The following is a 25,232-nucleotide window of genomic DNA, read 5'->3' as shown; positions in this document are numbered from 1 at the left end:
CGCAAAAAATAAAATAAAAAGGAGTTGAGGAAATAAAGAAAATAACACAGTTGAGTAAAGCAGTAAAGCCCTTGGATTATGCAGCGCTCACGCAAATCATTTTGACATAGAAAAGAAGAAATTAAAGAAGTAGGACTTGTTCTCAATCTGGCCAGTCGAGTGTTAGCTAAGGAATAATGTCACAGATGTCGATCCATTACAATTTTTTCGTTTTCTTTCTTTTCTCTACTGCCATTGGCAGTCGATAATCCATTTCTATTCTTTCTTATTTTTGTTTTTACGTGCCTTCCATTCCACGTTACGAATGAGAAATTCCATGTGTCGGCCTGATACTTGGCCATGAGCGCCAACAATTTTTTGGCTTCTTTTGTTTCCAGTCGGGCGGACATTAGCGAAAGCGTGGAAAGGTTGTTTAGTCTTCTGAGAACCCCACGTATAGGACACATAAACGTAAAGGCGGGTTTGATATAATTCACTAACAAAAGATAGGAGAGAGACAAAATTCTTGGTGACGACCATAATAATGAAACGAAAAATCTGTGAATGCGCGTGGCACGATGCCAGTAGCCATACCTTCTTTATTCCCATCGTTTGTTTCGTTGGGACATTGTAAAAGAAAAAAGTGAAACTCTGCGAGATTTTTATCGTTACATAAAGGGTAGCAGTAAACAGCAGTGATTGTTTATTAACGAAACTGTCTATACGACTTGCGTATTATTTCTTATAGCGTCATCGTTAAATATTTGGCATGCGCCGAATGCAAAAATTTATAGAGTAATATCACATGAAACATCGTATAAGAATTCCAGTTGACAATTCCTTCCCAAGCATTTTTTGTTTGTTTTTTTCTTTGTCGTTTCGCTACGTCAGTGGTTAATTGTCGTGATCGTTCAGCTGCGACATCAACTGCTTGTATTTCTGACTCTCGTTGCTGATGGCCTTGAGAGTGTCTCGGTATTGGTGCTCATCAACGGCAAACTGGCCAAGGCAACGGCCCAGATCCTGGTGTTTTTCTGTCAGCATTTCGATCTGCTTCTCGATCTGGTCGTGAACGGGAGAAGAAAAAAGAAAATGGCAATAGATGATAATGGAATTTGAATTTCTTTTAAAAGAACGGGTTTCAATACCTTATTCTTGTTTTGCCTGACTGCGGTGACGATTTTCTCCATTTGCTGAAGGAATTCTCCTTTTCCAGCCGAACTCGTCATCGATTGACTGAATGAATCGTGGATTGAGGTCAGCAGTGAGAGCTCCTTGTTTAAATAAACTTTCGTATCCTCCAACGTATTGTACAGCAAGTAATAGCCGTTCAATTCCGTTTGCTTCTCATTAACTGCAAACACCAGCATAACAATAACAGAAAATGCAGTCACGACGTTTCAATCGCATTTCGAAATAGAAAGTGGATTCAAACAACTGAAAAAAAAAAAAAAAAATAAAACCTTGAGTGCACAGCTCGGTGAAACGTCGTTGGTATTGGTTCAGCTCTGCGTTGCCCGGTACGGCATCCAACTGGCGGCGCAGTTTCATCAGATTTACATTCTTCTCACCTAAAATCTTGAGAGCGCCCGTGAGCTGCTCGCGAGCGCTATCCACTTGCCGCTTGAGTTGGTCCTGATTTTCCGGAGTCTCCTCTTTGCTTAATGCTCTGTTATTATTGAGAAGAAAAATTTGCTCTTTTCTTTCCGTGGCTACGTGATCGTTAAGCTAATAGGTTTTTATCTACTCGTTGCGTGACTGTAGTTCTTCCAGTTCTGCTTTGCATTGATTTTTAAATTGCTTCCGCTGTGCATTGGCCGCTTCGTTCTGGCTCACGAGGCGATCAAGCTGATCCAAGGTCCTGGTTAGTAAACAGCGTGATCAAAATTAATTATATTTGGACGTCATGCGCGATTGGATTCATTACTGGCGATTCTCCTCGGTCTCCAAGGCTGCCAACGATTTCTTCTGTTCTTCTAGAGCTTCTTCGGACGCAATAAGATCGACGATTTTAGCTTTCAACTGGTCCATCACCTGTTGCTGGGAAGCTATTTGATTGCACACGCGTTCCAGCGCGTCCGCTGTTTTCTTATTGCGTTCTTGCAAATGGGCTCGTTCATCCCTTTCACCCTTTTATGTACAAAAAAAAAATGGTTGATTATGGTGAACGTCCGAACCAGGAATTCTTACGTATTTTTTTTTACTTCGCGTTCGTTCTGGCGTTGAGTGTAATCCTCGATCGTTTGACTGATTAGATCAGCTTGCTGGTGGATAAGGTTGCTAACTTTGTGGGCGATAGCTCGATTTTCCAGCTTTTTCTCACTCTTCACCTCTGTTTTCTCCATCAGCTAAAAAAATGTTCATTTCAGTCTAAAACGATTGCAATGTAACTTTTTACGGATTGTCATACCTGCTGGGTCTCATCGAGCAAGTTCACTTTGTTGCAGCCGTATTCCATAAGAGTTGAAATAACCTGAAAATGAACAAAAAGAATGGGTGGACAGACAGTACAGTACTCAATAGTTATGCCTACCTCTTTCTCTATTGGCAGGGATTGACCCTGCACTTTCTTGAACTTCCTTTGTGGAAGAAACACTGTAGGCAAATGGTTGGCTGTTTCTTTTAGCTTTGCTTCTGATTCTGGTAAAGGAAATGTCTTCTGGTACTGCAAATCAGCTATTTTTCTTAAATGGTCATTTAGAGATTCCCTTGTTTCCATGGCTTTCTTGACCAACCACTGTAATGTGATTTAGTCAAATGTTTTTTGCAACTAAAGGTAAATTTGGTATAAATATTCAACTTGACATACTTGCATAACTGGAAGGATTTTCACTGTATCAAGTCCTTGAATCTGGTGAGGTTCAAGGGCATAAGCGCATTTGATTGATAACAAAACATTGATGATTTTTTCAGTGATTTCGCTGTTTAAAAAGAAGGATTACAGCGCTGAATGGTAAATTTATTTTTATCCATATAAAACTAACATTTTTTCACCAATATTTAGATTTTCTCTGAATAGGAAGTTGACGTCAACACCAACTGCACAAAGTTCCAAGCACCACACCATGCCTCCTACCACCTTGTAAATGTATAATAGGGTAAAAACAACTCTGAGAATGTTTTCCAAATTTATTTGTGTCAGTATACTTTATCAAATGCAGACAATCCTTTTAGCCTAACGCGGAAGTAACCCGCTGCCAATAGCAAATCGCAAATGTCCTGCAATTTTGCTCTTTGTTCTTCATCGTCCTTTACTTCAAAAAGCTCCTGAAAAAAATCAACTCGGCAATTTTAATAAAGAATCTCAATCCTTTTTTGAAAATCGAAACGTTACCCGCTTGTCCATTATGCAAAGCAGAGAAATGTGACAGGCTGACACTATTGCAAACTATACACAAGATCGGTCGTGTAATTTTCATGACTTGTTTTTGTTTTTTCGGTTCAAAATTGAAACTATAGATGGCCAATTATGCAAATGTTGCCGCAAAGCGGCGCACATATATAATGTATATTGCAGACGAAAACTACATACAATTGTGTTGCGATCGTTAGCATTAAGCGCGGCAAAAATGTTTTTCATTTGTTGTGAAAAACAGCTATTAGCCGTTTGTTTGAAATATTTCAGTTACCTGCTGTCTGAAGCTAGCATGTTTGACATTTTGTTACATTTTATTGAAGTTAATTGTAAACTTGCAGAGTTGAAAACTTATTTGGAAAGTTGGAAGATCTTTGTTTATAATTACTAATAATGATGGTGCAGATGATGATTCTTGAACAATGCTAAGTTATCTTATGATTCTTTCAAATACAGGGATTATATTGAACATTACAATTTGCCTGCTGTGCTTGAGTTAACTTCATCCCCATGTCATTGACCAGTGGCCCAGTCATGTTAAGGGCAACTGTCGTGCAGCTTTGTCCTTTGCTGCTCTATACTTTTCAAAGCTCTTCACTCTGTCTACTGACCAAGATATCAGAAGAATTGATCAACTCTGTAACTCCCTCACAGGTACTAAAATATTCCTTGACTAATGATATTGATGTGTATGTGCCTTCCCGTTTAACATTTCTAAAATTTCCGTGATTCCTCGTGTATTGAGTATTGAACGGAATTTGAACATTTAATCCAACCTAAAGTTATGGACCTGGGTGGAAACATTTGGTACGGCATGACCAAAAAGATTGAGCATATTTGTCTACAAAACTAAAGCTTACAAACCGATCAGCTTGTGTTAGGGAATATGACATCCGTAGGGAATTTGCTAGAATTCAGAATTTAACAAATCATTTCAATATCATCAATCGATACTAAATGAAAAAAAATAATAATAGTTGCTGGTTTCATCGGTTTTGTATCTGGTGTTGGCATGAACTCTGTTAGGGTCTGGAAGAAATGAATACTGCAGTCAATTTTACTTGTTTTACTGTGTATTGATGGTTAACTCATTAAAATACGGAACCTTATATAAAAACAATTTCAACTTTAAATAGATACATACGCTCTCTACAAAAAAAGTAAGTTATGTAAGGTATAATACAAAAACAGAATCACTCCAATATAAAGAAGCGTTAAGCCCAAAGCAGTCTCGCCGATCCTTGAGGATAACTCACTTGTGGACGAGACGATACTGACGTTAGGAGTTTGAACGTTATCAGAACTGCAAGGCGGACTGGTATGTAAAAAATTTGTAGAAGCACGAAATGTTTTATCAGTGTCCATAAAACTACAAAATATGTCTACTGACATGGGGTGCTGGCTATTCCTGGATATTCTCCTCCTCCCAATGTTCACTATTAATCTGGCGTAATGGCTTCTGCGTCTGTTATCGTGACGTCCCCTGGTTTGTGTTGTATTCTGAATAAAGTTACGAGTAATCATTGGAGACGGCTGAAATGATTCGGAAGCTTTGGGACAAAAGCCAAGAAAATCGTTTGTTTGACACGATCAAAGTGGCATTAAGAGATTAGTGTAATCTAAAATTTATGTTTACTAAGCAAATAGTAACTCACCTTCATTATTTGTAGCTAATCTCCTCAATCTGCTAATGTCTCTCCTGTCGCTCTAATCTCTCCGAATCCGAATCTCTCGAATCCGACTCCGAATTCGAGGATTATTGGACTCGGGTGTTCGTAATCCAGCCAAAAGATTTCGGTGCAATTCTTCTTGCTGCTTTACCAATTCCTTTCTGGAAATTTTTTCATCTTTGGAATACAAACTGACCATAATGGCAATCATGTTATCGACCAAGAAGTTCCTCCTTTCGAAAGTTGTTGGCTCCCGACAAACCGGACAGCCAGCAGCAGGCGACTCGTTTTTCCACTGGGCAACACAGTATTGGCAGAATGTGTGCATGCAATTTAAAGTGGTTGCCTGCAATTGAAAAATGTATAACTAAATTTTCGCGTAACTGATAATGGCTTTGTGACTTACGAAAACCACAATCTCCGAACAAATTCCACAACGTAGTTCGAGCGCCAGTCTATCCAAAATGCCGTGTTGGTGTTGGTGTTGGCGTTGGTGAGGCAAAGCCCGGTTCTACATTTTTTTTGGAAGGAGGCAGGGGGGACATTACTTCAACAGGTTAAACAATTGACATTTCTACATTGTGTTCAAATTACATCAAAGTCACCATCATGTTCCAGTCTATTATTGACAAATATCAGCTGCTGTGTGATTTGGCCAAGATTCATGGTGAAAAAATTAAGCCTTTCTTGCAATTCAGCAATCTGTTGACATCTCAGATCATTCAAACATGTTAGTAGATGACACTGATATTCCATTGTGGCCAAACACTGATCTTTCAGCAAACATAGTTCTCTTTGATTTTTTTCACTTGCCTATTAAAGAAATTTTTGAATATAAATTGTCATTAATAGCCCTCTCAAATTTACCTCCTTTAGCTTCAAAACTGTTTTTTCTAGTTTCGGTGTCTTATTGTACTGCTGTTTCTCCATCTCTTAGTGGCTTTGACGATGATGACGAATGGGGACGAGTAGTGATGTAGTGTGTATAATACGACTGTAGATGGATGTATTGACGTAGTATAATGTAGTGATGATGTCAAGTGTGCCTGGTTTATATTGATGTTGATTTCAGTGACCTGACAGAAAAGGTCACTGTGTCGTAATCGATTTTACGGTTATCGCACCTCAATATTTAAAGCTTTTTAAAATGACGGCCAATAAAAACAAGGAATTATACTTCTATTTTGATTCAAAGTCCTTAGATTACTAGTTAGGAAAGTATTTACACTCTGTGTCAGAGACTCAGAATTAGTCTGTGTTAGAAATATGCTGCAGTGTGCAGTAGCAACGCTGTACAAAGTTATGTGTTGCTTATTCCATTAATTATCAACCCTTAGAGAAGATCATAATTTTAAAAAGTGCAATTGCATTGGTCTTTACAAATAGGTCAATTATTATTCATATATTATTATTATTTATTTTTAGGTTAATTAGGAGGGAAAACGTGGACATAATCAAAAAATATATTTGGTTCAATTCTGGCGTTAGATGGCCAAGAAGGGAAAAGGCGGGAAAAAAATTTGATGTAAAACCGGTTGCCTTAACCGGTTGCCAACTTGCCATATTGCCATATCTTTCTTTTAAGAAGCAACGGAAATGACGAAAATGTACATGCGACAAGTGTCACCGTGTGGTGGAAAAATAAAGCTTGTACTTGATGCCTTGTCGTGCATTGAAGAGAACTTATATAAAGACCTGCACCATATGAAGAGGTTTTCTTTGGTGCTGACTGTCGTCGTTCGTGGACGTAAGTATTCACGAGGTCGAATTTCAAGTTATATAAAGTCTTTTTGTTACTGTACTAGAATGTCGTCAAAATTCGTACGTTTTCTAAGAAATTTCTGTTTGAATTAGTTCGATCTGTATTCAGTTTACAAACTAAAATATTCCTTCCTAGGTAGGATGAGTTTAGATAATCCCCGTTTGCAGTTAGAAAGAGCATGGTGGTGGCAGTGTTGGCTTAGGAGGTCAAAACTAACGTAATTTTCATATTTTGCTGTGCATATACACAAAATCAATCGTATTTCGGTTGTTGAAATTTTAACTTTACTAGTGATTTTTTGAACGTGTGGTCATGGTAATGGTGCTAGGGTCTACTGTATTTGATGTGATATGTTAGTCGAGTTTAAATTATGTGGAATCCATTTATTGTTATGAAGAGTATTTTTTCAAGATTTTTTTCTTATTTAATCATTTAGACAGCTGTTGGAAAGTAGGATGATGTATTAAATAATGTTTCAACTGAGCGTTTGCTGCTTGTATGTTTTTCTGACCATGAGGCTGCATTGTCTAATGGATGTTGTGGTGACAGTAAGTTTGTTAAACATTGAGAATGTTGAAAATGTTTAAGTTTTTCTTTTTTTTTCTTCCTCTAGAGTTTACTCCCTAATGCCAAAGCAGTAGTATGTGCTTCCATGTCTGTACTTCATGGTTTAGGCATGATAAAATTCAAATATGAATATGAGAACATGTTGGACCACTATTTGTTAATGCAGCAGCTTTGATGACATGCTTCTATATAGTGGAAGTATCATTAAGCATTTGTTAATTTTTTTTGTGTTTGATTACTCAAAACTACTTAAAGAAAGAGTAAGTGGTCAAGATTTCAGCCATTAATCACCAATGATTGAGAAGTAATTGTTCTAAACATTTAATTTTCATCCAAGCTTTTCTTTGTTGCTCTCTTGTGATCTGGTGAAGGTAAGAATGCAAGGGGGAAAGTTGCCAACATTACTGACTTGTAAATGTATATTAATTCCTGTTTTCTTTTCAGAGTTAGCTTCTTGTTACTTCAATGACCATTGTGCTTGATTGCATTAGTCTGCTACTGTTGGTTGACTCATTGCAAGTATAATGTTGTATTTGTTACTTTCACTTTTACATGATTGTGATTTTTGTTTCTGATAGGTTTGAAAACTAGATCAATTTTTTTAGGTTTAAGCAACATTTACCTTTTTATCACTTAAATTAGGAATTGATTTTCTATCTATTTAGGTAATTGCATCAGCGAAGTGTTCATTTTAGAGGGCACTTGCACGCTTATTTTTGCATGCATTTGGACCTTATTGTTACATCCTCTGGTGAGTTTCATGAGCTGTAATTTTCAACATGTTGAAATGATTTAATTCTAGATTCAATCCTTGTGTTGTGGATGTATTTGCTATATCACCAGATATTTATTGTTCCTACTTGTTGGTCTTCAGTTGGGAATCGTTTGACAATGATTAGGTGGTAATATAATCTATTTGTGTGAGCTGGAAATTTTGTGTCGGGTAGTTGGAAAGTTGCTGACTTCCTTGCTATTATACTTCGTCTATAGGTATTACTTTGCATCGTTTCCTCGTGCTGACATGGTACAAATGTGAGGTAAGAGGAATATTAGTGGTGGGATTAAATATAGTCAATATCAAGTTTGTTAATCTAATAACTTTTGATAGGCAGGATGGTCACAGGATTTGGCATATCCACAGAACATGAAGTTGGATTGCCCTCCTGACAGTGTTGTATACAGTGGTGGTTGCTCTATGGTGAGTTAGTTAATAAATACCTGATAACGATCAGTATGACAATAAGTTTCTGGTTATTAATTATCACGTTTTTACTTTTTGAATTTTGTACATTAGTGGGATTTTCTGTCCGCCGGTGGTGCTGTTTAGACGATCGCAAGATTCACGAAGTAACCGATTAATTTTACATGTTTTTGTGGAATTAGTTTTGTGTGTTGAAATGTGTCGAGTTGTGGTTTATCAGTGATTTATTTGTATGCGTTTTTTTTTATTCTGCGTACGCCGAAGCCGAAGTGGTCGATAGACTGAAAGGGACGTGACATATGAAAATTTATGCCAGCTGAAGTTGAACTGCGCCTGAAAATAACCTTGATTTTCTTAGAGTAAATTTAGCAGTGTATGTTGCATTTTCTGTACCCTGTTTTACTTGATTTGTGATAATACCATACTATGGTAGATTGTTCTGTGGTGATTTACATGGACATGGAATTTACTCCATTTACAATATTATCAGCGGGACAAAAGGTTTTCATATATGCTAATTTATGTCAATCTTTACCTGGAATATGTTCTCCAAAATTGTCTTGTTACTCTTCCGCTTCTATTTGCTATAACGCTTTTTCTTGGTGAACTGTTAATAACTTGTTGTAAATGTAAATAGTATTGATAATAAACGATACAAAATAAAATTCCTACATATACTTTATATTATATATAAAATTAAAAGGCGGTTTGATTTACAAGTTTTTTCCGTGGAATTTTTTCCTGCTTTTTTTTTCGAAAATTTTTCCGCGGAAATTTTTTTTCGCCGAAATTTTTCCCGGTGAAATTTTTTTCCGCGATTTATATTTTTTTTCTGAAAAATTTTTTTTTGAAAATTTTTATCTACTACGATTTTTCTTCAAAAACACCATTTTAAGTAAAAATATCAAATTTATTACCACATTGTCTATGCGGGAGTCGATCCCTAGACTCTTGACTTGCCGTGCCAGTACCTTACCACTGAGCTACTACACATATATTATAATAGGTTTTTTCTTCCACACAACACAAAATCTACTTAGAACCAAAACATTTTCTTTCAGTGTCGACTCAAGGACTTACGGACCATTCATGGCACAACGGACGGGTGATGGCCTGGGAACTTGACAGTGTATCTCCCAGATATCATTGCCCAAGTACACCACTCCAAGTGGCCGCGTGGTGGGGAGCCCAGCTCAGCTCAGCTGCTCTGGGAACTTAACGGTGTAACTCCCAGATTCCTGCCCAACTAGCCGCGTGGTGGTGTGGGGAACACGTTTAAGCTGCCCTGAGAACTCAGCCCCGTAACGCTAGAATCTCCATCGCTAGTTACCCCACACCAAGTGGCCATGTGGTGGTCTAGGAAACCAGGCTCAACAGCCTTAGTGGAGTTTACCCCATGATGCCTTCCAGGAATTAGTGATTATATTTTGAAAATGGATGATATAATGTTTACTCGAAACACTATTACATCAAATTCATACCATATGTTTCTATGTTACTTGACTCATACGAGAATTGAACTCTGAACCTATCGCGTACGACACCGAACCTCAACCATTGAGCTATTATCCACATTTGAAACTAGACAACGTTCTTTTGTGATTAGATGAAATCCCGTCAACACTTGGAAGGAAAAGTATTTCAGTGTTCTTTGGTTAAATACCGGAAAAGTATCAAGCTTGATGATGAAATAGATTTCGTTTCAATCGCTCATGGTGATGAAGACTACAGCTTTTCATTATAATTATAAGAAACGCAATTATATCTTACTGATACAACATACATTTCAATTTGTGGAAGGAAATTTTGTGGAAGAAGATAAAGAAATATATACATATATATAAAAGAGGATCAAAGCTTTTGATTTTTTCCGCGGTATTGTACGCTACCATCATTGCTCCCTAGATGGTGTACAAAAACGTTTGTTATGATTTAGACAAAGTACACCTTATAGGTATACTTCATGATTTAGACTAGGGAAAGAAATGTCTCGCGAGCTAAGCAACTGGCAAGAACTATTAGATTCCTTCACGGAAACTGGAGTAAGACAAGGCAAAGTCAGTAAAATCCATCAAACTAGGAGCAACAATGCTGAAAGAATTAAAATTCTTCTCGAAGACGAGGAATTACGGTATACGACATTTTTCGATGTTAACTAACGACTGCAGAGCAATTGCATTTGTTTTTTTCTCTTCTTTTAGAGTTGTTCTGCTCAAATGGATGAATCATCAGGTGAAACGTCAAAGAAGTCTAGAAGCTGCAAAATGTTTTAGAGAAACAGGAAACAGACAGTTTTCTTTAAAAGATTATACAGCCTGCATAGAAATGTACTCACAGAGCATTCTCAGTTGCCCTGTGGAAAATGAAGTTGAGCTCAGCTTGGCTCTTGCAAATCGTTCTGCAGCTCTATTCCAATTGGATTTATTTGAAGATTGCCTACAAGACATCCGTGTGGCACTAATGAAGAATTATCCTAGTCACCTGCTGCCTAAAATCCTTACAAGAAAAATCAAATCCTTGCGAAAATTGGGCCTAATGGAAGATTGCCAAACCACGTTAGCAGAATTAGAAGCCTCATTGATGCATTTGCAAGTTTCAGAGAAAAGTATCTACTTAATTTTCATAGTAAATTTTAGTTTTTAAATTTCCTTCCATTCTAGATAAAATCAAGTCAGACATTAAAGTAATGTTAATGGATGACCAAGGCAATGAAAATACTCAAGATAGAGACTCAGAGTTTGATGATAGGATCATACCTTTCTGTGGAGAGAATCTGTCTTTTAAAGGAGCTAGCACTGCCCTAGACATCAGGTGGGACTTCTTTTACATCTTCATCATGAGATTAGATATATAATATGAGTAAGCAGGCATTCCGTAGAGAAAAGTCGTTATGTTGTAGCAAACAGAGATATTATGGCAGGAGAAACTCTTTTTGTGGAACAACCTAATGCCCTAGTGGTTCTGCCCGACTTCCAGACTACGCGTTGCCATCATTGTACTCGCGAGCTGCCACTAAAACGATACCCGTATTTACTTTTAATGCTACTTTCTCTTGCTTTAGTCTAATTCTCTTTATTTTTCACTTACAGTTGTTTATCTTGTGGCAAAATCTGGTTTTGTAGCAATGCCTGCCGGCAGGAATCGTCCTGTTACCATAGTTTTGAATGCGGACTTGATTCCGTATTAAATTCCGTCGGTATTGCACACCTGGGAGCGAGGATAGTTGTTTCTTATGGGCTTGAAACTTTATTAGCTTTTCTTAAAGATACGGAAAAAGTGAAGAAAATTTCCGGTATCGATAGCTCTTATGATACAAAGAGTTATCAGGTCATGTTCCATCTGGTCTCGCATACTGAACGAATGGCACCTGATGAGCTTTATCAATACGCTTTGGTAATTTACTTATTTTTTTCTACTAAATTTATTTCACTTACATTGTAAATTTGTATCCTTTTAGACCGCTGCCTTTTTAACATTGCTACTGGAGCAACACACCAAGTTTTTCCAGTTAGCTTCCCAGGAAGATCGTTATTTAGTTGGTGGCCTGATTTTGGTGCACATCTGCCAGATGGTCAGTAACGCCCACGCCATTACTGAAATTTGTGCTCTAGATGAGAACAGTGAAAGACAAGAGAGAATCGCAACTGCAATTTACCCTTCCGCCAGCTTAATGAATCACAGCTGCGATCCAACAGTGATCAATAGGTTTGATAATTCCATCTCTATTTCTCATGTCACGGCATTTAAAAACGTTCGTTACTAGTTTCCAGGGTAATACACTGATTGTCCGGGCCATCCGCGATGTTCGGAAAGGGGATGAAGTGTTTAACTGCTACGGGCCGCACTATCGTCGAATGAGAAGGACTGAGAGGCTTGAAATGCTTGAATCGCAGTACTCCTTCGTTTGTACCTGTGAACATTGTTGTGATACAAATACCGAAGATTTCCAAGTAAAGACATTTACAGATGTGGCTATTTATTCAAATTTCCTATTCGCTTTTCGCATTTTAGGACGTTATATATTCATTTGCATGTCCATCTTGCAATGGATCCCTTGTCAACCCTAGCGGAAGTTATTCTCCTGCACAGTTTCAAATGACATTGTGTAGATCATGCAAAACGCAGCAAAGTTATTTCACTCAACTGCAGGCGGATCTAGAGGCAGTATCGCTTGATGCTAGAGGTAAATATCCTGTGGAAATTCTTTCCATAAAATTAATGCAAATGAGTATTATCATAAAGGAACAGAAGCAATGGATCAGGGCGATATAATGGAAGCCATTAAACTGTTAACTAAATGTGTTCAATTGCGAAAGAGAGCCTTGTTCAAAGGACATCCAGATTTGGGAAAGAGCGCAGATAAATTGGCACAATGTTATGCATTTATAGGTGAGAAAATTTAAATATAAGCTTAAAAAAGGAGTCTTACTTCAATAAACAATTGAATACTTACAGGAAACTATGAAGAATGCGAAAAGATGTTACGAATCTCGCTTATTGCCGTTGAGGAGCGGTACGGTAGGTACAGCATTGAGATGGCAAATGAATTACAAAAATTCACGGATGTATTAATGGAGCTGGCGTCGAGTAGAAACCAAGACTTGCGAGACGAGCTGGTGAGGCATTTGGAAGAGGCCATGTTTATTTACCGCATTCACTACGGTGCTTGGAGTCATAGTTATAAAGAATTGCAACGTAAAAAAATTCATTTAACTACCTTGTTGATGAAGTGATTTAGATTTGGACACACAAGAGGGCTCTGTCAATACAATAATTATTTTGGCATAAATTTAACCAAGTTTTTAAAATTATGTTGGCATTAAAATATTAACGCTTTTAAATCAAAATTAAAGATTAAAATCTAAGTAACCAACTGTTAGACAATTGTGCTTAAGATAATGAAATATACGTTTCATTCCACAGGATAAAAGTGACGGAATAACTAAAACAGGAAACCGACGACAGCAGGTGACGTGCCAAAGAATTTCAATTCTATCTTAGCAAATCAATTTTGAATTGACGTAAAATTCCGAACGACTAACCAAATAAAATTATGTGACGCAAAAAGACCTTGTGAGCGGAGATTAATTTTAACACATTTACCTACCGCAATAAAAAGAGAGCAGTACTTCCGGCAAGAACGCATGGTTGGTAATCTTCTTAGCGTCAGCATCTCAAAATTTGGGGATTCCGCCGGGAAAAAGATAGACCTCCTTTAAAATTCCTGTTGGAATGCCGGACGCAATACATTGGGTGACGATGCAGCATTACTATGACGTTTATGGAGGACCCTAAATCTTTTCGTGACGTTACAACTGACATCTACAAACTGCATATACAATCTACGAAAGTAAAATGAGATAAAATATACAGCAACGATAGTAGATACAAGAAACAAACCGTTCAACGGGCAAAAGCTACGATTCAAATGGTTGATACATTTGTGGGTCATCTTGTGCATCAATTGTGTCGTGTATGTTACGTCTCAAACAGTCGTTTTAACCTACCTGACGAAAAAGGATTAATAACCACAAGGAAAATAATTAATTCATTTATCATCTGCCCTTATTCTAGATTTTTCCCTCCTATTAAATGGCCAACCGACATGAACACGATGTACATATAACTAAGAGGAAACCAAAACTTCTCGAATACCACAACCACAAAAACCCGACAGCATTGCAGTATCCAGCATTTCGGATGAATGGATGACATCCGTTTCCGGCTTTTTTCATTTTTATTTTTAAAGGCCACGGCGTGACGTAGAACAAGAGACGCACGTGTCTTCGGAAATTCGTAGCTTTCCTTCATGAATCCATCGCCCTTTACCAAAATGGCATTGCATTCAATAAAATTCCCATATTTCAATTAAAACTGAGCCATTGATTGCCAATTCTGACGTCCATAGAACAAATTAAATCCTTGCCACTTCACATTTCCCCTATAAAATAAGGCGATTCAAGCAACACATTCCACACAACAATTTCTGTGCACTCAGACACAACATCGAAATCTTTGCTGTTAGTTAGAAATCTTTAAAATTACTACCATGCAAATATCTTGCATTTTACCTTGGGCTATGTTTTGCCTTGCTGTTGCTTCCTGTTTTGTGCTTCAACCTTTGCCAGGTTCTACGAACGAAGATATTCAGGAAGTATGGCAGGACGAAGATGAAGAGGAGGATTGCCAACCTCGCATTGTTTCCATCACGGACGAACTGGTTGAACTGGGCAAACATCGCGAAACTGCCTGCCCATTCAGAGTGGAGAATAAAACGATAGAACACGAAAATCCATTTGGAAACGTTACCTTAGACATCAATGAAATCATTTGTTCGGGACTGTGTGTTGCTGGGAACTGTGGTGGACCTGGACGCAACTGCAAGCAGCTGATGACGACTGTGAAAGTTTCCATACACAACTCGACGACCGGGGAAACAATGGGAATGTTTTCCACCAACGTTGCAATCGGCTGTAGCTGCACTCCACAAGATCCAGGAGCTCTTGGTGAAGATGTTTAGTCGCATTTAATTAAAATTTAAACGTTAGTGCAACTCGTATTCATTTAAATTGTTTTTCAAATGAATAATTTGATACTCGTTGTGAAAATTGATGCAAAGTTGATGCCTGTGCCTGTGATGTCGTAATAAACAAGCATTCTTACTGCAGCCACCAAATTATACGGCGACCTATTGGCTAGTACGATGAGCGTGAAGAGTGGTGACAGGTGTGTAACATCCAAAACGAACTAATGGTCACTTCTACGAACGGCGAAATTTCCCACATTTCCAGACAGAGAGTAAAACTGCGAAACATCGCAATGATAAAGTTCAAAGTCTCTGAAAGTCGATATACCATGAATGCATGCATAGAAAGAGAATATTTAATGAAAGGAACCAGACAGTGTAATTTACGAACAAAAACAAATTACCTTTTTACTTTTCGGCTATTTTCATACCACCATTGATCGGTCTACAACTTCTCCGATGAAAATCCACTATTAGCATCGATTTTAAATCCATACGATAAACAATCTAAAAATGAAGAGTTGTTCTTGGCAAATTTACAGAGTAGTTTAGTTAAAACATTAAGCTGTCACCTGGCAAATACAAGCCTCTCAAGTCTCAACGACAAATGCATAAAACACACCTAAAGAGTAAATGAAAAATGTAGTATCTGTTGACTAGACTTAAGATTAACTGATTTTAAGGCAATGGATTAGAAAAATTTAACACCAAACAACTGTAACATAAATAAATTTTACTTAGTTGAAATCTTTTCTTGTTTTAAGTTTTTCTTCGCCACCAGAATACATTCCTGTCACATACCAACTGTTATCAACTGAAAATGACCATATCTGTCACCAAATTTTATGTGTCAACAAATGCATGAACACATGCAGTGGTTCGGGTCTATTATGTTCTTCAAATGTAGGGAACTTTTCTTTAATAAAGATTGATCATGACTTATCTATTTATACATACATTGGATTGAAGATGGAAAATGAAACGACGACCATTATTTTTTGGTACCTGCAAGACCAAAGCCTATCACAATGTTCGGTTAATTGAACTACAAGGTCTGAGCTCTGACAAAAAAAAGTCCGTAGGCCTACAAACAAAACAATGTTGCATGATTTCCGTGTCACTGCAATAACGATTTTAGATTGAAAATAAACTTTACGGTGTTACCTTACCTTTACCCACAAATTACTCTTACGGTCTTTTACATTGGTAAGCTACTGCAAAAAGACAATCTCTGTTAAAGCATTGAAGAAGACACGGTAATTTCTGCATGTCTTCACTAGTATTTTCCTAAACAAATCGAAACAGTTTATTATCACTTAAATTTGACCTTGCATCTGCTTACCGCAATTTCGCTGTCGCTGAAGATGACTACCTGGTGGCAAACGGTATCATCCACGCCGACTACCCCCGTCACCCAGTCGGCTCTTCATCAATTTTCAATCGAATACAAGTGAGTACCTAAAATTCAAAATAGTTAATTACTTGTCCTAAATAACAAGATAATTAACGCTTTGTCACACAGCAGCCTATGCGTAATAAGTTTTTAATGGCGATCGAACTCTTGAACAACTTGACATGAAAGAAATCACTCAGTCGCACATTGTAAACAAAAATCACTCAGTCGCAGATTTGCTCAAGTACTAAGTCCACGTCAGCTATGATTTGTCATAATTAACAGTCGTTACACTAAACGAACCCATCTGAGAAAAAAATGATTTATCAACTCTCGATTGTAGAGAAAAAAACCTTACAGCAGATAGAAATTTATAGCTTATTCCAACAGTTGGAAAGATCAAGCAAAACCACATCAACAATGGCCTCCCACTCTAATGCGATCGCAGCAGAAATGGCACCAAAATAACGAAACGTGACTATAGAACAAGAACGTACTGAAAGGCTAAGACGATTTTTATGTCTAAGCAAAGGCGGAAATAACGCATTTTTTTTTACTACATTTACAATTACATCATTAAAGAGAAGAAATGTCTAACAACTCACCTGAAAGTGGACTAAAGATATTTGGTCTATACAAATACAGTACAGCCATCGACGGACGTTTGGTTCACAATGGCCGATTAGTTCATTGCTTCTCACTCCCGCCATCAATACCACGGAATGCCAATCAGCTGACCGTTTTATCATTTCGCTTTCTTTCTTTCTCACTAGTTAATAAAAAAATACGTGATACAAGTGAATGAGCATTAAGCTAGTCTACAGATTGTTCAGCACTAATCCATCCACGTGGTCCACTAACGTATTACACAATTGATGCAGCATCTGATAAATACACACGACTGTTACAACCACTAGACAGACACAGAAAACTCTAGCGATTATCAACTTGATAACTCATACTGAATGTCTTGAGTGAGTTAGAAAATAAATACGAGTAAATAGAGAATTAGGACGATGCAGAAACAAAGAATCGTCACGACCATGAAAACGTAACGACTCATTCAAGATGGACTACGTTCAGTGATCATTTCTTTGTTCTGTCCCTACATGTAAGACAGCCAACAGTGATGCCAAATTCATTTTTTTCGACACTTCATTAAAATAAAAATAATAATTAAAAAAATCAGAGTCAATGAGTCATAGCGGGACTCATTCCATTCGTAATCTATACGTACCTGTCCTTGTGCCGGGACCCAGGGAAGAATTAAGATAAGATATTGCATACCCAGTAACCAACGAGGTCCGATCTTATCCGCAACCAACCCTCAAGAAGAACGGAGGTATTGCAGCACTTCATCCGCAGGGATCCCAATATCCACCATTTGTCCCACTCGTCTTCGTGAATAATTTCGTAATGATCCCGTCTATTTTCTGTTCGAATTTCGGACGCTGGATTGCCTATTTTCTATTTCGAATATCTGACATCCCTTGATCGACGCATTGGATATCCACGATACATTTTTTTTGGTCGGACAATCAAATACCGACGAATTCAAAAACTTCCTTTGCATTTTGACATACGTATGTAAATATCTCCGAAAGAAGAAACGAAATGAGGAATGCTAACTAACCTTGGCACAGAAAAATGAACAGTAATCAATTGTCGTCGCGTTTTGAAATTGGCCATGCGACTCGCTTTCCATTTGGAATTGTAGAAACGAGGTCTTGGTTCCTGCCTTCTCCGTTGTTCCGTCTGTTCTCCTTGCAGCTTCTAGAAAATAAGAAAAATCGCATCAAACTGTGTACTAAAATCACAAAAAACGAGCACTAATTAAATTTTTCAAAACTAATAATTCGCCAATGCCTCAATAAAAAGAATTGTCTTAAATCTAAACCTGCCAAAAGAGTGAAGAACCAAATGAATTAAGTCATGGACGCCAATGATTTATTAATTTTTTTTAGAGAGACAGACGTCAACACTCGTCAGCTCCGAATCAGTTCTTTCGCTACAGTTTGTCCTCATCTACACAAAAACAATCGACGTAAACGCAGTCGCAAGGCAATAAACGTCAATTAGGAAACAAAACAAACGAATATTCAAAATACAATAGGACCGGTACACGCAAAAGAGTCGCTTCCACAAACCCAGTGAATATTGCTGGACTAATTTCATCAACCGAGATTTTACATACAGGATTCGATACGAAAAACAAATGAAGGTTTTTGCCGTCCCAATGTCCACGATTTTTACATAAGGAAACAACAGTTCTTATGGGGAAACTTCAGATTGATTAAACAATGAAGATGTGACATCCAAGATTTTGCCTAAATGACATTTACACAATTGTAGAGGATTTTTTTAAAAAATACGACTCGCTCAATTGAAATGTAAACCTAGTTTGAAATGTTGGTCTCTTAACCAGGGAGGATCTCATCGCCACGGTGGAAGATCGTTCACATTGCTGTAACTACTCGGCATCCAACATATTCTTCGTGGCTCTCTTGTTTCGTAATTTTGAAAGCATTTGATTTGTTATCGGGTACATTGGCCATTGCATATTCGTAATTCACAATTGGTAGCTGTGAATCGGTTCTGTCGAACGCAACCACTCTCTGTTCTGGTAGAAAGAAAACGGTATGAAAAATGCCGACGCCAAGAAGGGCACCCACATGTGGCCCGACTAGGAAAATCCAGAACCAATTGTAGCCGCGGAAGCTGCAACATATTAATTAAATAAGAAAAATGATTTGAAAAAATATATATATTATATTAATAAGTTCTTAATTACCTAAATACACGAGGTCCCCATCCTCCGAAATAAGTAACTAATCGGGGAGCCAAATCGCGAGCCTTTTTTATTGAAAAGACATAAATAATAGAACAAGTCAAGTTTATCCGATGTCACAAGTGTGGATCATTCCAATACAACGAAATTAAAAATGACCTTACCGGATTTAGCGCGTAGCCTCCGTTAGATCCGTAAGCCACGCCCATGGCCAACAACGTGAAACCAATGTAGAGCGGCTGCAAGAAGCTCGGCACTTTTGAATATTTGGCATTCGTCACCACGCATATAATCAGCATGAAGATCATTGTACATAAAGTCTATCGAAACAGGTTATAGACGTCTGACCCTTCCATATAAATATATAGATTTTTACCTCTTCTACTAGACCGGTAACCACTGACGAATAAGGAGTCGGATAGTTTGCAAAAATGGCCGCTGAGCCAGGCTCCGGTTCGGACAAATTGGCGTTAATTCGAAACTTTCCATCTCGTTTTCCAAGGAGAATGGCTTCTACGCAAAAAGCAAAGTACGTCGTTAGCTGTTAGTAAATCCATAATGTGATGAAACTTTGTGCATGTTCCACTGCTACCGTAATAAACGCCGAGGACGCTGCCAGACGCAACCAGCGCTCCAAAATACTGGGCTAACCAATACACGGGTAGCCTTTTCCATGGGAAATCTTTAGCCACGGCCAGGGCCAGCGTCACGGCCGGGTTCAAGTGACCACCTTTAGACAAACAACGACATTAGTACCATCGACTGTAAATGGTAAGAGAACTACATCATCTATGCTGTTGGTTATCGTCTGTAAAAGACATAAATGGCAATCAACAAATGCCGTACGCCAATTACCTGATGCCTCGGCCGAAATGAGGATTCCCAACGAGCATCCCAAAGCCCATCCCCAGTTGATGGTGAAATAATCGCCTTGTTTGCCATTCGTCAGTTGCGACTGGGCAACACTACCGTTGCCAATGACCTTCAAATAATAACGGTGATTAGTACACAACAGAGATAATATGCAATCGATTTAAAAGAGCCTTAAAAAAACGATTTACAACAAGAATGTAGGTGCCAATAAACTCGGCTAAGGCGGCGCGAACAAGTGTGCTGGACAAACGACAATTCTTGTCTCCTTTGCTCGCCATTTTTGAAGCACAATCAACTTCACGGCTGCGTGCACCAGTTGTACTTTGACTCGGGACTAAGAAATAATTGGAACCGTCTTATCCAAAAAGCCTAGAAAACAATAATTCGAGATTTGCTATCGATTGGTTGGTATAAGATTTCATGACAACAAGTTCAAAAAGAAAGAGAGATGTGCAAGCTTACGGTGAAAGACGAAGATATGGAGCTGGACAGGGAGAGAGCGCACGTGTAGACCTGGTGATGTTTGAAAGACGTGGCAAGCAATCTAGAAGAAAAGAGTCGACATCAGTTGAATATATAGCAGACGAGAAACGTGCACGTTTTCCATAGTGTTGTTCAATATGTTACACCAGCCATAATTCATCGAAAAACATGTAAAAATCCAAATAGTTTAGTATTGGTCACGAATCGTGCGAACGTGTCAATCGACCATATCGTGACTTTACACACACGACGACTGTTAATGAATATGATCGTCTTGACAACAGATTGGGGCTTTCGATGACCAACGGCCAATCCATAAGACCGCGAACCGTTTAGAAATATTCAACGACGTTGTGTTACCGAGAAGCGATGCGCAGCTTCTCAAAAGTCAATGAATAGGAGACGCTTTGCACTAAATGATGCCGAATGTAACGACACGCAAGCCAATTAGAGTTGGCGTTGATGTTGCTGCTTGACGACGACCTTTGCACGGACGTGGCGTTAGGTTATGCCGCAGAGGATCCTCCCGTTTAAAAGACACGTTCGTGGCATCTGCAAAGTTGCAGAATCTTTGCACACACCAGGTATTTGATCGCGCTCTAACCTTTGATCATTTGGGAAAAACACATTTTTTACTAGCGACACCGGTACGCATTTGATCTCGCAATTAACCGTTGAATCAGTTGCCATGCATCAACTTTCTTTCAAGGAACAAACGCCGCAAAATCAATGAAAAAAGAATCAAAGAACGATCTCAATTTCATTGAAATTCCAGTTGTCTCTTTCAAACAAATTGAATATGGAGGCTGGGGGGGCAAGCAATTAGGAAGTTGAATACTTAATTATTTTTATGTGTTCTAAAATGAACATTTCGGGAGGACGAGAAACAATGTCTGCGAAAAAATTGAGCATTACAGCAACATGAAATTGGATGCGAATTGGGTACGATGTTCACGTGAAGATGACTAAGCAGTTTTTTTTTTCGTTTACACAACGGAAAATGCTTCAACAGAGTGCAATTATCTAGATCAACATTGACGTCGAGTACGGTGGAACGAAACTCTAATCAAATACCGCTAGCTTCGCACGACACCTTTGCAAACGCCCATTGCCAACACATGCAAATGATTTCAATCCAAAACGAAACTAAAAGGAATTATGTAACCAGCACTAAACGAACGTAGAATAAGCTCTTTTGTTTCAACTGAAAAAAAAAAAAAAAAAAATTTATAATAAAAAAATTTATAAAATTCAAAATAAATCTAGTTGTCACGAGCTTGGCCTCTAATGCTTTTCGAACCCCACCTGCGCAACTGTGCAAACGCACATGCAATTAGTCCTAACTAAACAATCCTACTCATAAATGTGATAATTACATATCCAAATGAACGTTGTCCCTTATTTGCTTGTGCCCGACCACCTGTCACAAAAAGGCGGCCAACGTGACGGCTATCCAATTTGAAATGAAACCAATCGATTATCGGCCGTAAACAGTGGGGTGCAGGATTCCTTTAAATGACGATGGGTCTGCTCTGATGAAAAGACAGATCAAGTCTATACCATTGGGCAACGCGTTAGCATCACTGCCAATTCAATTGAAACGATGGCTCGCTTTCTTAGCTCATTGCTGATGGGTGTGTTGGTTTTGGCTTGCTGGTCGGCGTGCGTAATGGCGGAATTGACTGTCGAGCAACAATTGCAGCGACTCAAAGAAAACTACGTAAACAAAATTTAGTTATTTAAACCGAAGGCCTTTCATGAACTGTTACCCTCACTACATTAAATTCAGATTGAAATGCAGCAACTGCTGGCTGACAAAGACCGGAGACTAGAGGCTTTGGAACGCGAAAATGTAAGTCTGCGAATTTTCAAGGTTAAGTTACTAAAAATGACTAAAACTCTAATTGTCCATCGACAGGTGAAGAGCAGGAAAACTTTAGAGGTTCAAATGACTCGACTGGAATCGAAAACTCGCCGCATGGAAATTGAAGCCATCGAGCAGAAGTCGCAACTGACTGCGATGCAACAGCAAAATGTCCCACATTCTGGAACGCGAGCTGAAATGGCCACGCGACAAGCAGCCACGCCCACCATTCCCCGATCTTGTGCCGACGTCCAATGCAACGGACACACCGTCAGCGGCATGTACTCGATCATGGGAAATACATCGGTCGAGATGGTTTTCTGCGACTTCACCAAAACAACTGCCGATCCAAGTAATTAAGAACACGTCGCACGTCTCGCAATGTAACCCTAACTCCATATTTGAATGCAAACAGATTTCCAGAGACGCATCGGTTACGCCGATGTCAAAACGGTCCCGACTTACTTCTACGTCCAGAAGAACACGTCGCACACGACGGCGTACACCCCGATCCCGTTCGAAGTGGAGCGAGTCAACATCGGAGGAGCCATGAATTTACAAACGGGTAAATTCACGGCGCCGAGAGCTGGAACGTACTTCTTCGCATTCACGGGAGACGCTCGTTTCGTCGGCCCACGGACGTCCATCGTGGCCGTCTTGGTCGAGATGCTGTGGAACGGCCGTCGGGTGGGAACCGCTCGGACCACAGAGAGCAACACGGCCGGCAGCGTGCACAGTCAAATGTCGATGCAATCCACCCTCCATTTGAAGGCTGGAGATCAAATTTGGCTGCAGATTGGCTTCATGACCTCAGGTGGAGTAGCGTACGTCTTCGATAACCCCAATGCCGATCAGCGATTCAATCATTTCACCGGTTGGCTCGTCGAAGAGAACCTTGCTGGACTATTCTAGCGACAACGTTGTTTTTTACAACCACGACGGCGTAGAAATGAATGACTTGATCGAAATACAAAGAGAAAGGCATGTCAACGACTTCAAACGGTTGAATAATTCATGGCATTTTTAGCCATGAATAGATCATTTTCTCCTGTCATTGGTCACGACGAGAGTGAAACGAAATTTAAAGCTAACGGTACCATTTGCCTAACATCAAACAGATACACGCAGTGACCTAAATGAATGGCTACGATGCCGTGCTGCAAAAATATGAACAGCGCCGAGGGATAAATTGTTGAAGAGCTGACCCTTCGCATTAAAAAAAAAAAGGATCAACCTTACGTAATAAGACTCGAAATTGCAGGTGATGATACTGAAAAAGGCCAGTTCAATCCGTCGGCTGGAACACGCGCGTAGTAGCAACGAAAAAGCTCAAGATCGTGTGAAGGTCCGAGCGGATAAAAAATAATAATGGCAGTAACTAAAGCGATGCGATTTACCGCCCCAAACCCACCAAACGTTGAATTCACGGAACACGCAACGGCGGGTTTGGCCGGCCATAAAAAAAAAAATTGATGACGAAACAGCGAGAAAACGAAACGAGGAAAAGCAAAGAAAAAAATCTAACCTTGACATTGAAAACAAAATGAATGGGAAGGTTTTCGGGGTCGTCTAGTGGACGCCGAGGAAGGCAAATTCGCTTTTCGTCTGCTCGTCAAGCAGAGAAAAACAGGTCGTGGCTGTTCCGTCGTTATCCTCAATGCGAAATCCATAAAAAACGGCTAGACGGATTCTAAAATTAGAAAAAGAAAATCGATTAAAATATGAAATGAATAAGCCGTAGGCCAAATCAGCAGAACACCTACACACTGGATGCAATTAGCAAAGGGGCTGAAGTCCCGTTGAGTTCTCCAGGTCGAACCGGAACGCCGAATAACGTCAATGTGGTATCCAGCTGCGGTTCCACGAGCGCTCGAGATGTTTATATACTTCGCAAAAAAGTCTGCATTCGCAAATGGCCGATGGCAAGTGCAACTCCACTTTCGCTGCAATAGGACAGACACACACGCACAAAAGAGAGCTCTGGTCATGTAACGGTAAACACTGCACGTTCCCAAGGATGAGCAAGACAACAAAGCAAAGGCACATGTATATAAAGAGAGACTGCTTTTCCTGGACTTTCGTTAGTTAACAAGAGGAATTCAATTCGATAACACTGGCCAACCGCACATTGACACACACACACACACACACACACAAAGAAAAATGAAGGTTTTGGTAAGTTATTGGCTAATTCATCACTCCCCCACCCCCTAAATCCTCCTATACTAACACATAACCGATTCTTTTCGAAATAATGGCATCAAAGGAAGGTTCTATTACTTCATTGAAACAGGTAATGGTGGCCATCGTGCTGGTGCTGGCCTGCGCCGTGTCTACTCAGCTGCCCGACGGATGGAACTACAATCTGTTTCTCATCACATTTGTCTCTCTCGTTCGTGCCCTACCCTTGGGGCTCGAGCCGCACACAAAAACACACGCAACATGCCCGGAAGTCAAACGAAAGGAAACGCAAGATCATCCCGCCACCACGTCAATTCCTTCAAACGCACCAACAAACGACGCCATCGACCGTTGAAAGGCCAACAACAATCCGAATGGAAACTCAATTCAACGATTGGCTCCGAATTTAAAAGCTGACGTGATTCGAAGGCAAATTTACCCGCCCCGCATCCGATTGCCATTTTTCTGAATTTTTTTTTCTAGAAAATCACACTAAAGTGGAGGAACATAACCACACGTTAATTTGAGAAATATGGTAATGAGACACGACATTTTGATTTGAAAAAAAAGTGCGGTGATTGTGTTACTTG

The 25,232-nt window shown here is 39.1% G+C and overlaps 8 protein-coding genes and 2 long non-coding RNA genes across 26 annotated transcripts in view; 5 read left to right on the top strand and 5 right to left on the bottom strand.

Moving 5' to 3' along the window:
• Nucleotides 1–25,232, top strand: part of LOC116920267 (death-associated protein kinase 1) — a 61,118-nt gene that overhangs the window by 19,558 nt on the left and 16,328 nt on the right. The gene's annotated exons all lie outside the window — the stretch shown is intronic.
• LOC116920242 (coiled-coil domain-containing protein 93) lies at nt 666–3,444 on the bottom strand. The gene is made up of 12 exons (XM_032926396.2): nt 3,314–3,444; nt 3,127–3,246; nt 2,964–3,058; nt 2,789–2,900; nt 2,513–2,716; nt 2,390–2,452; nt 2,184–2,327; nt 1,907–2,109; nt 1,727–1,840; nt 1,443–1,648; nt 1,128–1,333; nt 666–1,041 (listed from the first exon to the last, which is right to left on the bottom strand). The coding sequence occupies exons 1-12, from the start codon at nt 3,323–3,325 to the stop codon at nt 874–876; spliced, it is 1,647 nt and encodes a 548-aa protein (XP_032782287.1). The 5' UTR covers nt 3,326–3,444; the 3' UTR covers nt 666–873.
• LOC116920394 lies at nt 2,791–9,199 on the top strand. Of its 5 annotated transcripts, XR_006644817.1 has the most exons (13): nt 2,791–2,932; nt 2,999–3,988; nt 6,430–6,751; nt 6,902–6,983; nt 7,058–7,111; nt 7,203–7,314; nt 7,380–7,593; nt 7,671–7,704; nt 7,778–7,852; nt 7,999–8,084; nt 8,177–8,232; nt 8,324–8,370; nt 8,442–9,199. It is a non-coding gene; the product is annotated as an uncharacterized LOC116920394 (long non-coding RNA). The 5 variants fall into 5 exon arrangements; XR_006644816.1 differs by lacking the exon at nt 7,058–7,111 and having other exon boundaries at nt 6,906–6,971; nt 7,778–8,084; XR_006644814.1 differs by lacking the exon at nt 7,058–7,111 and having other exon boundaries at nt 6,906–6,983; nt 7,778–8,084.
• LOC123470990 (E3 ubiquitin-protein ligase rnf8-B-like) lies at nt 4,827–6,231 on the bottom strand. The gene is made up of 5 exons (XM_045171767.1): nt 5,872–6,231; nt 5,599–5,817; nt 5,411–5,515; nt 4,990–5,350; nt 4,827–4,884 (listed from the first exon to the last, which is right to left on the bottom strand). The coding sequence occupies exons 1-4, from the start codon at nt 5,932–5,934 to the stop codon at nt 5,042–5,044; spliced, it is 696 nt and encodes a 231-aa protein (XP_045027702.1). The 5' UTR covers nt 5,935–6,231; the 3' UTR covers nt 4,827–4,884; nt 4,990–5,041.
• LOC123470976 (SET and MYND domain-containing protein 4-like) lies at nt 10,464–13,731 on the top strand. Of its 2 annotated transcripts, none has more exons than XM_045171698.1 (10): nt 10,464–10,665; nt 10,736–11,139; nt 11,195–11,345; nt 11,402–11,560; nt 11,624–11,927; nt 11,992–12,239; nt 12,298–12,484; nt 12,546–12,717; nt 12,783–12,923; nt 12,990–13,731. In XM_045171698.1, the coding sequence occupies exons 1-10, from the start codon at nt 10,520–10,522 to the stop codon at nt 13,265–13,267; spliced, it is 2,190 nt and encodes a 729-aa protein (XP_045027633.1). In that variant the 5' UTR covers nt 10,464–10,519; the 3' UTR covers nt 13,268–13,731. The 2 variants fall into 2 exon arrangements, with proteins under 2 accessions (XP_045027633.1, XP_045027632.1); XM_045171697.1 differs by having other exon boundaries at nt 10,465–10,665; nt 12,777–12,923.
• LOC123470994 lies at nt 14,185–15,184 on the top strand. The gene has a single exon (XM_045171774.1). It carries the CDS (start codon nt 14,584–14,586, stop codon nt 15,052–15,054), a length of 471 nt encoding a protein of 156 aa, XP_045027709.1. The 5' UTR covers nt 14,185–14,583; the 3' UTR covers nt 15,055–15,184.
• LOC116920428 lies at nt 15,478–17,557 on the bottom strand. 6 transcript variants are annotated; one of them, XR_006644834.1, is made up of 6 exons: nt 17,059–17,557; nt 16,403–16,518; nt 16,230–16,347; nt 15,798–16,144; nt 15,633–15,682; nt 15,478–15,567 (listed from the first exon to the last, which is right to left on the bottom strand). It is a non-coding gene; the product is annotated as an uncharacterized LOC116920428 (long non-coding RNA). The 6 variants fall into 6 exon arrangements; XR_006644832.1 differs by having other exon boundaries at nt 15,633–15,955; nt 16,018–16,144; XR_006644831.1 differs by having other exon boundaries at nt 15,633–16,144.
• LOC123470987 (aquaporin-9-like) lies at nt 18,820–24,367 on the bottom strand. Of its 3 annotated transcripts, none has more exons than XM_045171750.1 (10): nt 24,225–24,367; nt 23,987–24,151; nt 20,577–20,658; nt 20,303–20,483; nt 20,097–20,223; nt 19,834–19,971; nt 19,618–19,754; nt 19,406–19,561; nt 19,245–19,306; nt 18,820–19,171 (listed from the first exon to the last, which is right to left on the bottom strand). In XM_045171750.1, exons 4-10 carry the CDS (start codon nt 20,390–20,392, stop codon nt 18,910–18,912), a joined length of 972 nt encoding a protein of 323 aa, XP_045027685.1. In that variant the 5' UTR covers nt 20,393–20,483; nt 20,577–20,658; nt 23,987–24,151; nt 24,225–24,367; the 3' UTR covers nt 18,820–18,909. The 3 variants fall into 3 exon arrangements, with proteins under 3 accessions (XP_045027685.1, XP_045027687.1, XP_045027686.1); XM_045171752.1 differs by having other exon boundaries at nt 19,618–19,751; XM_045171751.1 differs by lacking the exons at nt 23,987–24,151; nt 24,225–24,367 and having other exon boundaries at nt 20,577–20,920.
• LOC116920218 (aquaporin-9) overlaps nt 18,820–25,232 on the bottom strand; it is a 28,898-nt gene continuing 22,485 nt past the window's right edge. For all 5 annotated transcript variants that reach the window (XM_045171729.1, XM_045171733.1, XM_045171730.1 and 2 more), the window contains one exon: nt 18,820–18,849. The gene's annotated coding sequence lies outside the window, so the exon portion shown is untranslated. The remainder of the gene's footprint in view (nt 18,850–25,232) is intronic.
• Nucleotides 22,127–23,445, top strand: LOC123470986. Its single transcript, XM_045171749.1, has 4 exons — nt 22,127–22,317; nt 22,387–22,449; nt 22,516–22,813; nt 22,877–23,445. The coding sequence occupies exons 1-4, from the start codon at nt 22,201–22,203 to the stop codon at nt 23,371–23,373; spliced, it is 975 nt and encodes a 324-aa protein (XP_045027684.1). The 5' UTR covers nt 22,127–22,200; the 3' UTR covers nt 23,374–23,445.

This window comes from Daphnia magna, linkage group LG4 (assembly GCF_020631705.1).
Source record: "Daphnia magna isolate NIES linkage group LG4, ASM2063170v1.1, whole genome shotgun sequence".
NCBI classification, from domain to species: domain Eukaryota; kingdom Metazoa; phylum Arthropoda; class Branchiopoda; order Diplostraca; family Daphniidae; genus Daphnia; species Daphnia magna.
The sequence above is the reverse complement of the archived record's forward strand: the minus strand, read 5'-3'. Positions and strand labels throughout refer to the sequence as shown.

What these genes read in the sequence shown, in the direction of transcription:
- LOC116920242 (XM_032926396.2), bottom strand. An exon ending in CCCTGCCAATAGAGAAAGAG is followed by an intron (nt 2,453 to 2,512) that starts GTAGGCATAACT and finishes GTTCATTTTCAG; the next exon opens with GTTATTTCAACTCTTATGGA. An exon ending in GAACTACAGTCACGCAACGA is followed by an intron (nt 1,649 to 1,726) that starts GTAGATAAAAAC and finishes CAATAATAACAG; the next exon opens with AGCATTAAGCAAAGAGGAGA.
- LOC123470990 (XM_045171767.1), bottom strand. Translation starts at nt 5,934, where the DNA reads ATGGAGAAACAGCAGTACAATAAGACACCGAAACTAGAAAAAACAGTT. An exon ending in CAGTTTTGAAGCTAAAGGAG is followed by an intron (nt 5,818 to 5,871) that starts GTAAATTTGAGA and finishes TTTCTTTAATAG; the next exon opens with GCAAGTGAAAAAAATCAAAG. An exon ending in AACATGATGGTGACTTTGAT is followed by an intron (nt 5,516 to 5,598) that starts GTAATTTGAACA and finishes AAAAAAATGTAG; the next exon opens with AACCGGGCTTTGCCTCACCA.
- LOC123470976 (XM_045171697.1), top strand. Translation starts at nt 10,520, where the DNA reads ATGTCTCGCGAGCTAAGCAACTGGCAAGAACTATTAGATTCCTTCACG. An exon ending in AGCTTTATCAATACGCTTTG is followed by an intron (nt 11,928 to 11,991) that starts GTAATTTACTTA and finishes GTATCCTTTTAG; the next exon opens with ACCGCTGCCTTTTTAACATT. An exon ending in ACAATGTTATGCATTTATAG is followed by an intron (nt 12,924 to 12,989) that starts GTGAGAAAATTT and finishes GAATACTTACAG; the next exon opens with GAAACTATGAAGAATGCGAA.
- LOC123470994 (XM_045171774.1), top strand. Translation starts at nt 14,584, where the DNA reads ATGCAAATATCTTGCATTTTACCTTGGGCTATGTTTTGCCTTGCTGTT.
- LOC123470987 (XM_045171750.1), bottom strand. Translation starts at nt 20,392, where the DNA reads ATGGCGAGCAAAGGAGACAAGAATTGTCGTTTGTCCAGCACACTTGTT. An exon ending in TTACCGGTCTAGTAGAAGAG is followed by an intron (nt 19,562 to 19,617) that starts GTAAAAATCTAT and finishes CTGTTTCGATAG; the next exon opens with ACTTTATGTACAATGATCTT. An exon ending in TGGGGACCTCGTGTATTTAG is followed by an intron (nt 19,172 to 19,244) that starts GTAATTAAGAAC and finishes AATATGTTGCAG; the next exon opens with CTTCCGCGGCTACAATTGGT.
- LOC123470986 (XM_045171749.1), top strand. Translation starts at nt 22,201, where the DNA reads ATGGCTCGCTTTCTTAGCTCATTGCTGATGGGTGTGTTGGTTTTGGCT. An exon ending in AGCGACTCAAAGAAAACTAC is followed by an intron (nt 22,318 to 22,386) that starts GTAAACAAAATT and finishes CATTAAATTCAG; the next exon opens with ATTGAAATGCAGCAACTGCT. An exon ending in CAAAACAACTGCCGATCCAA is followed by an intron (nt 22,814 to 22,876) that starts GTAATTAAGAAC and finishes GAATGCAAACAG; the next exon opens with ATTTCCAGAGACGCATCGGT.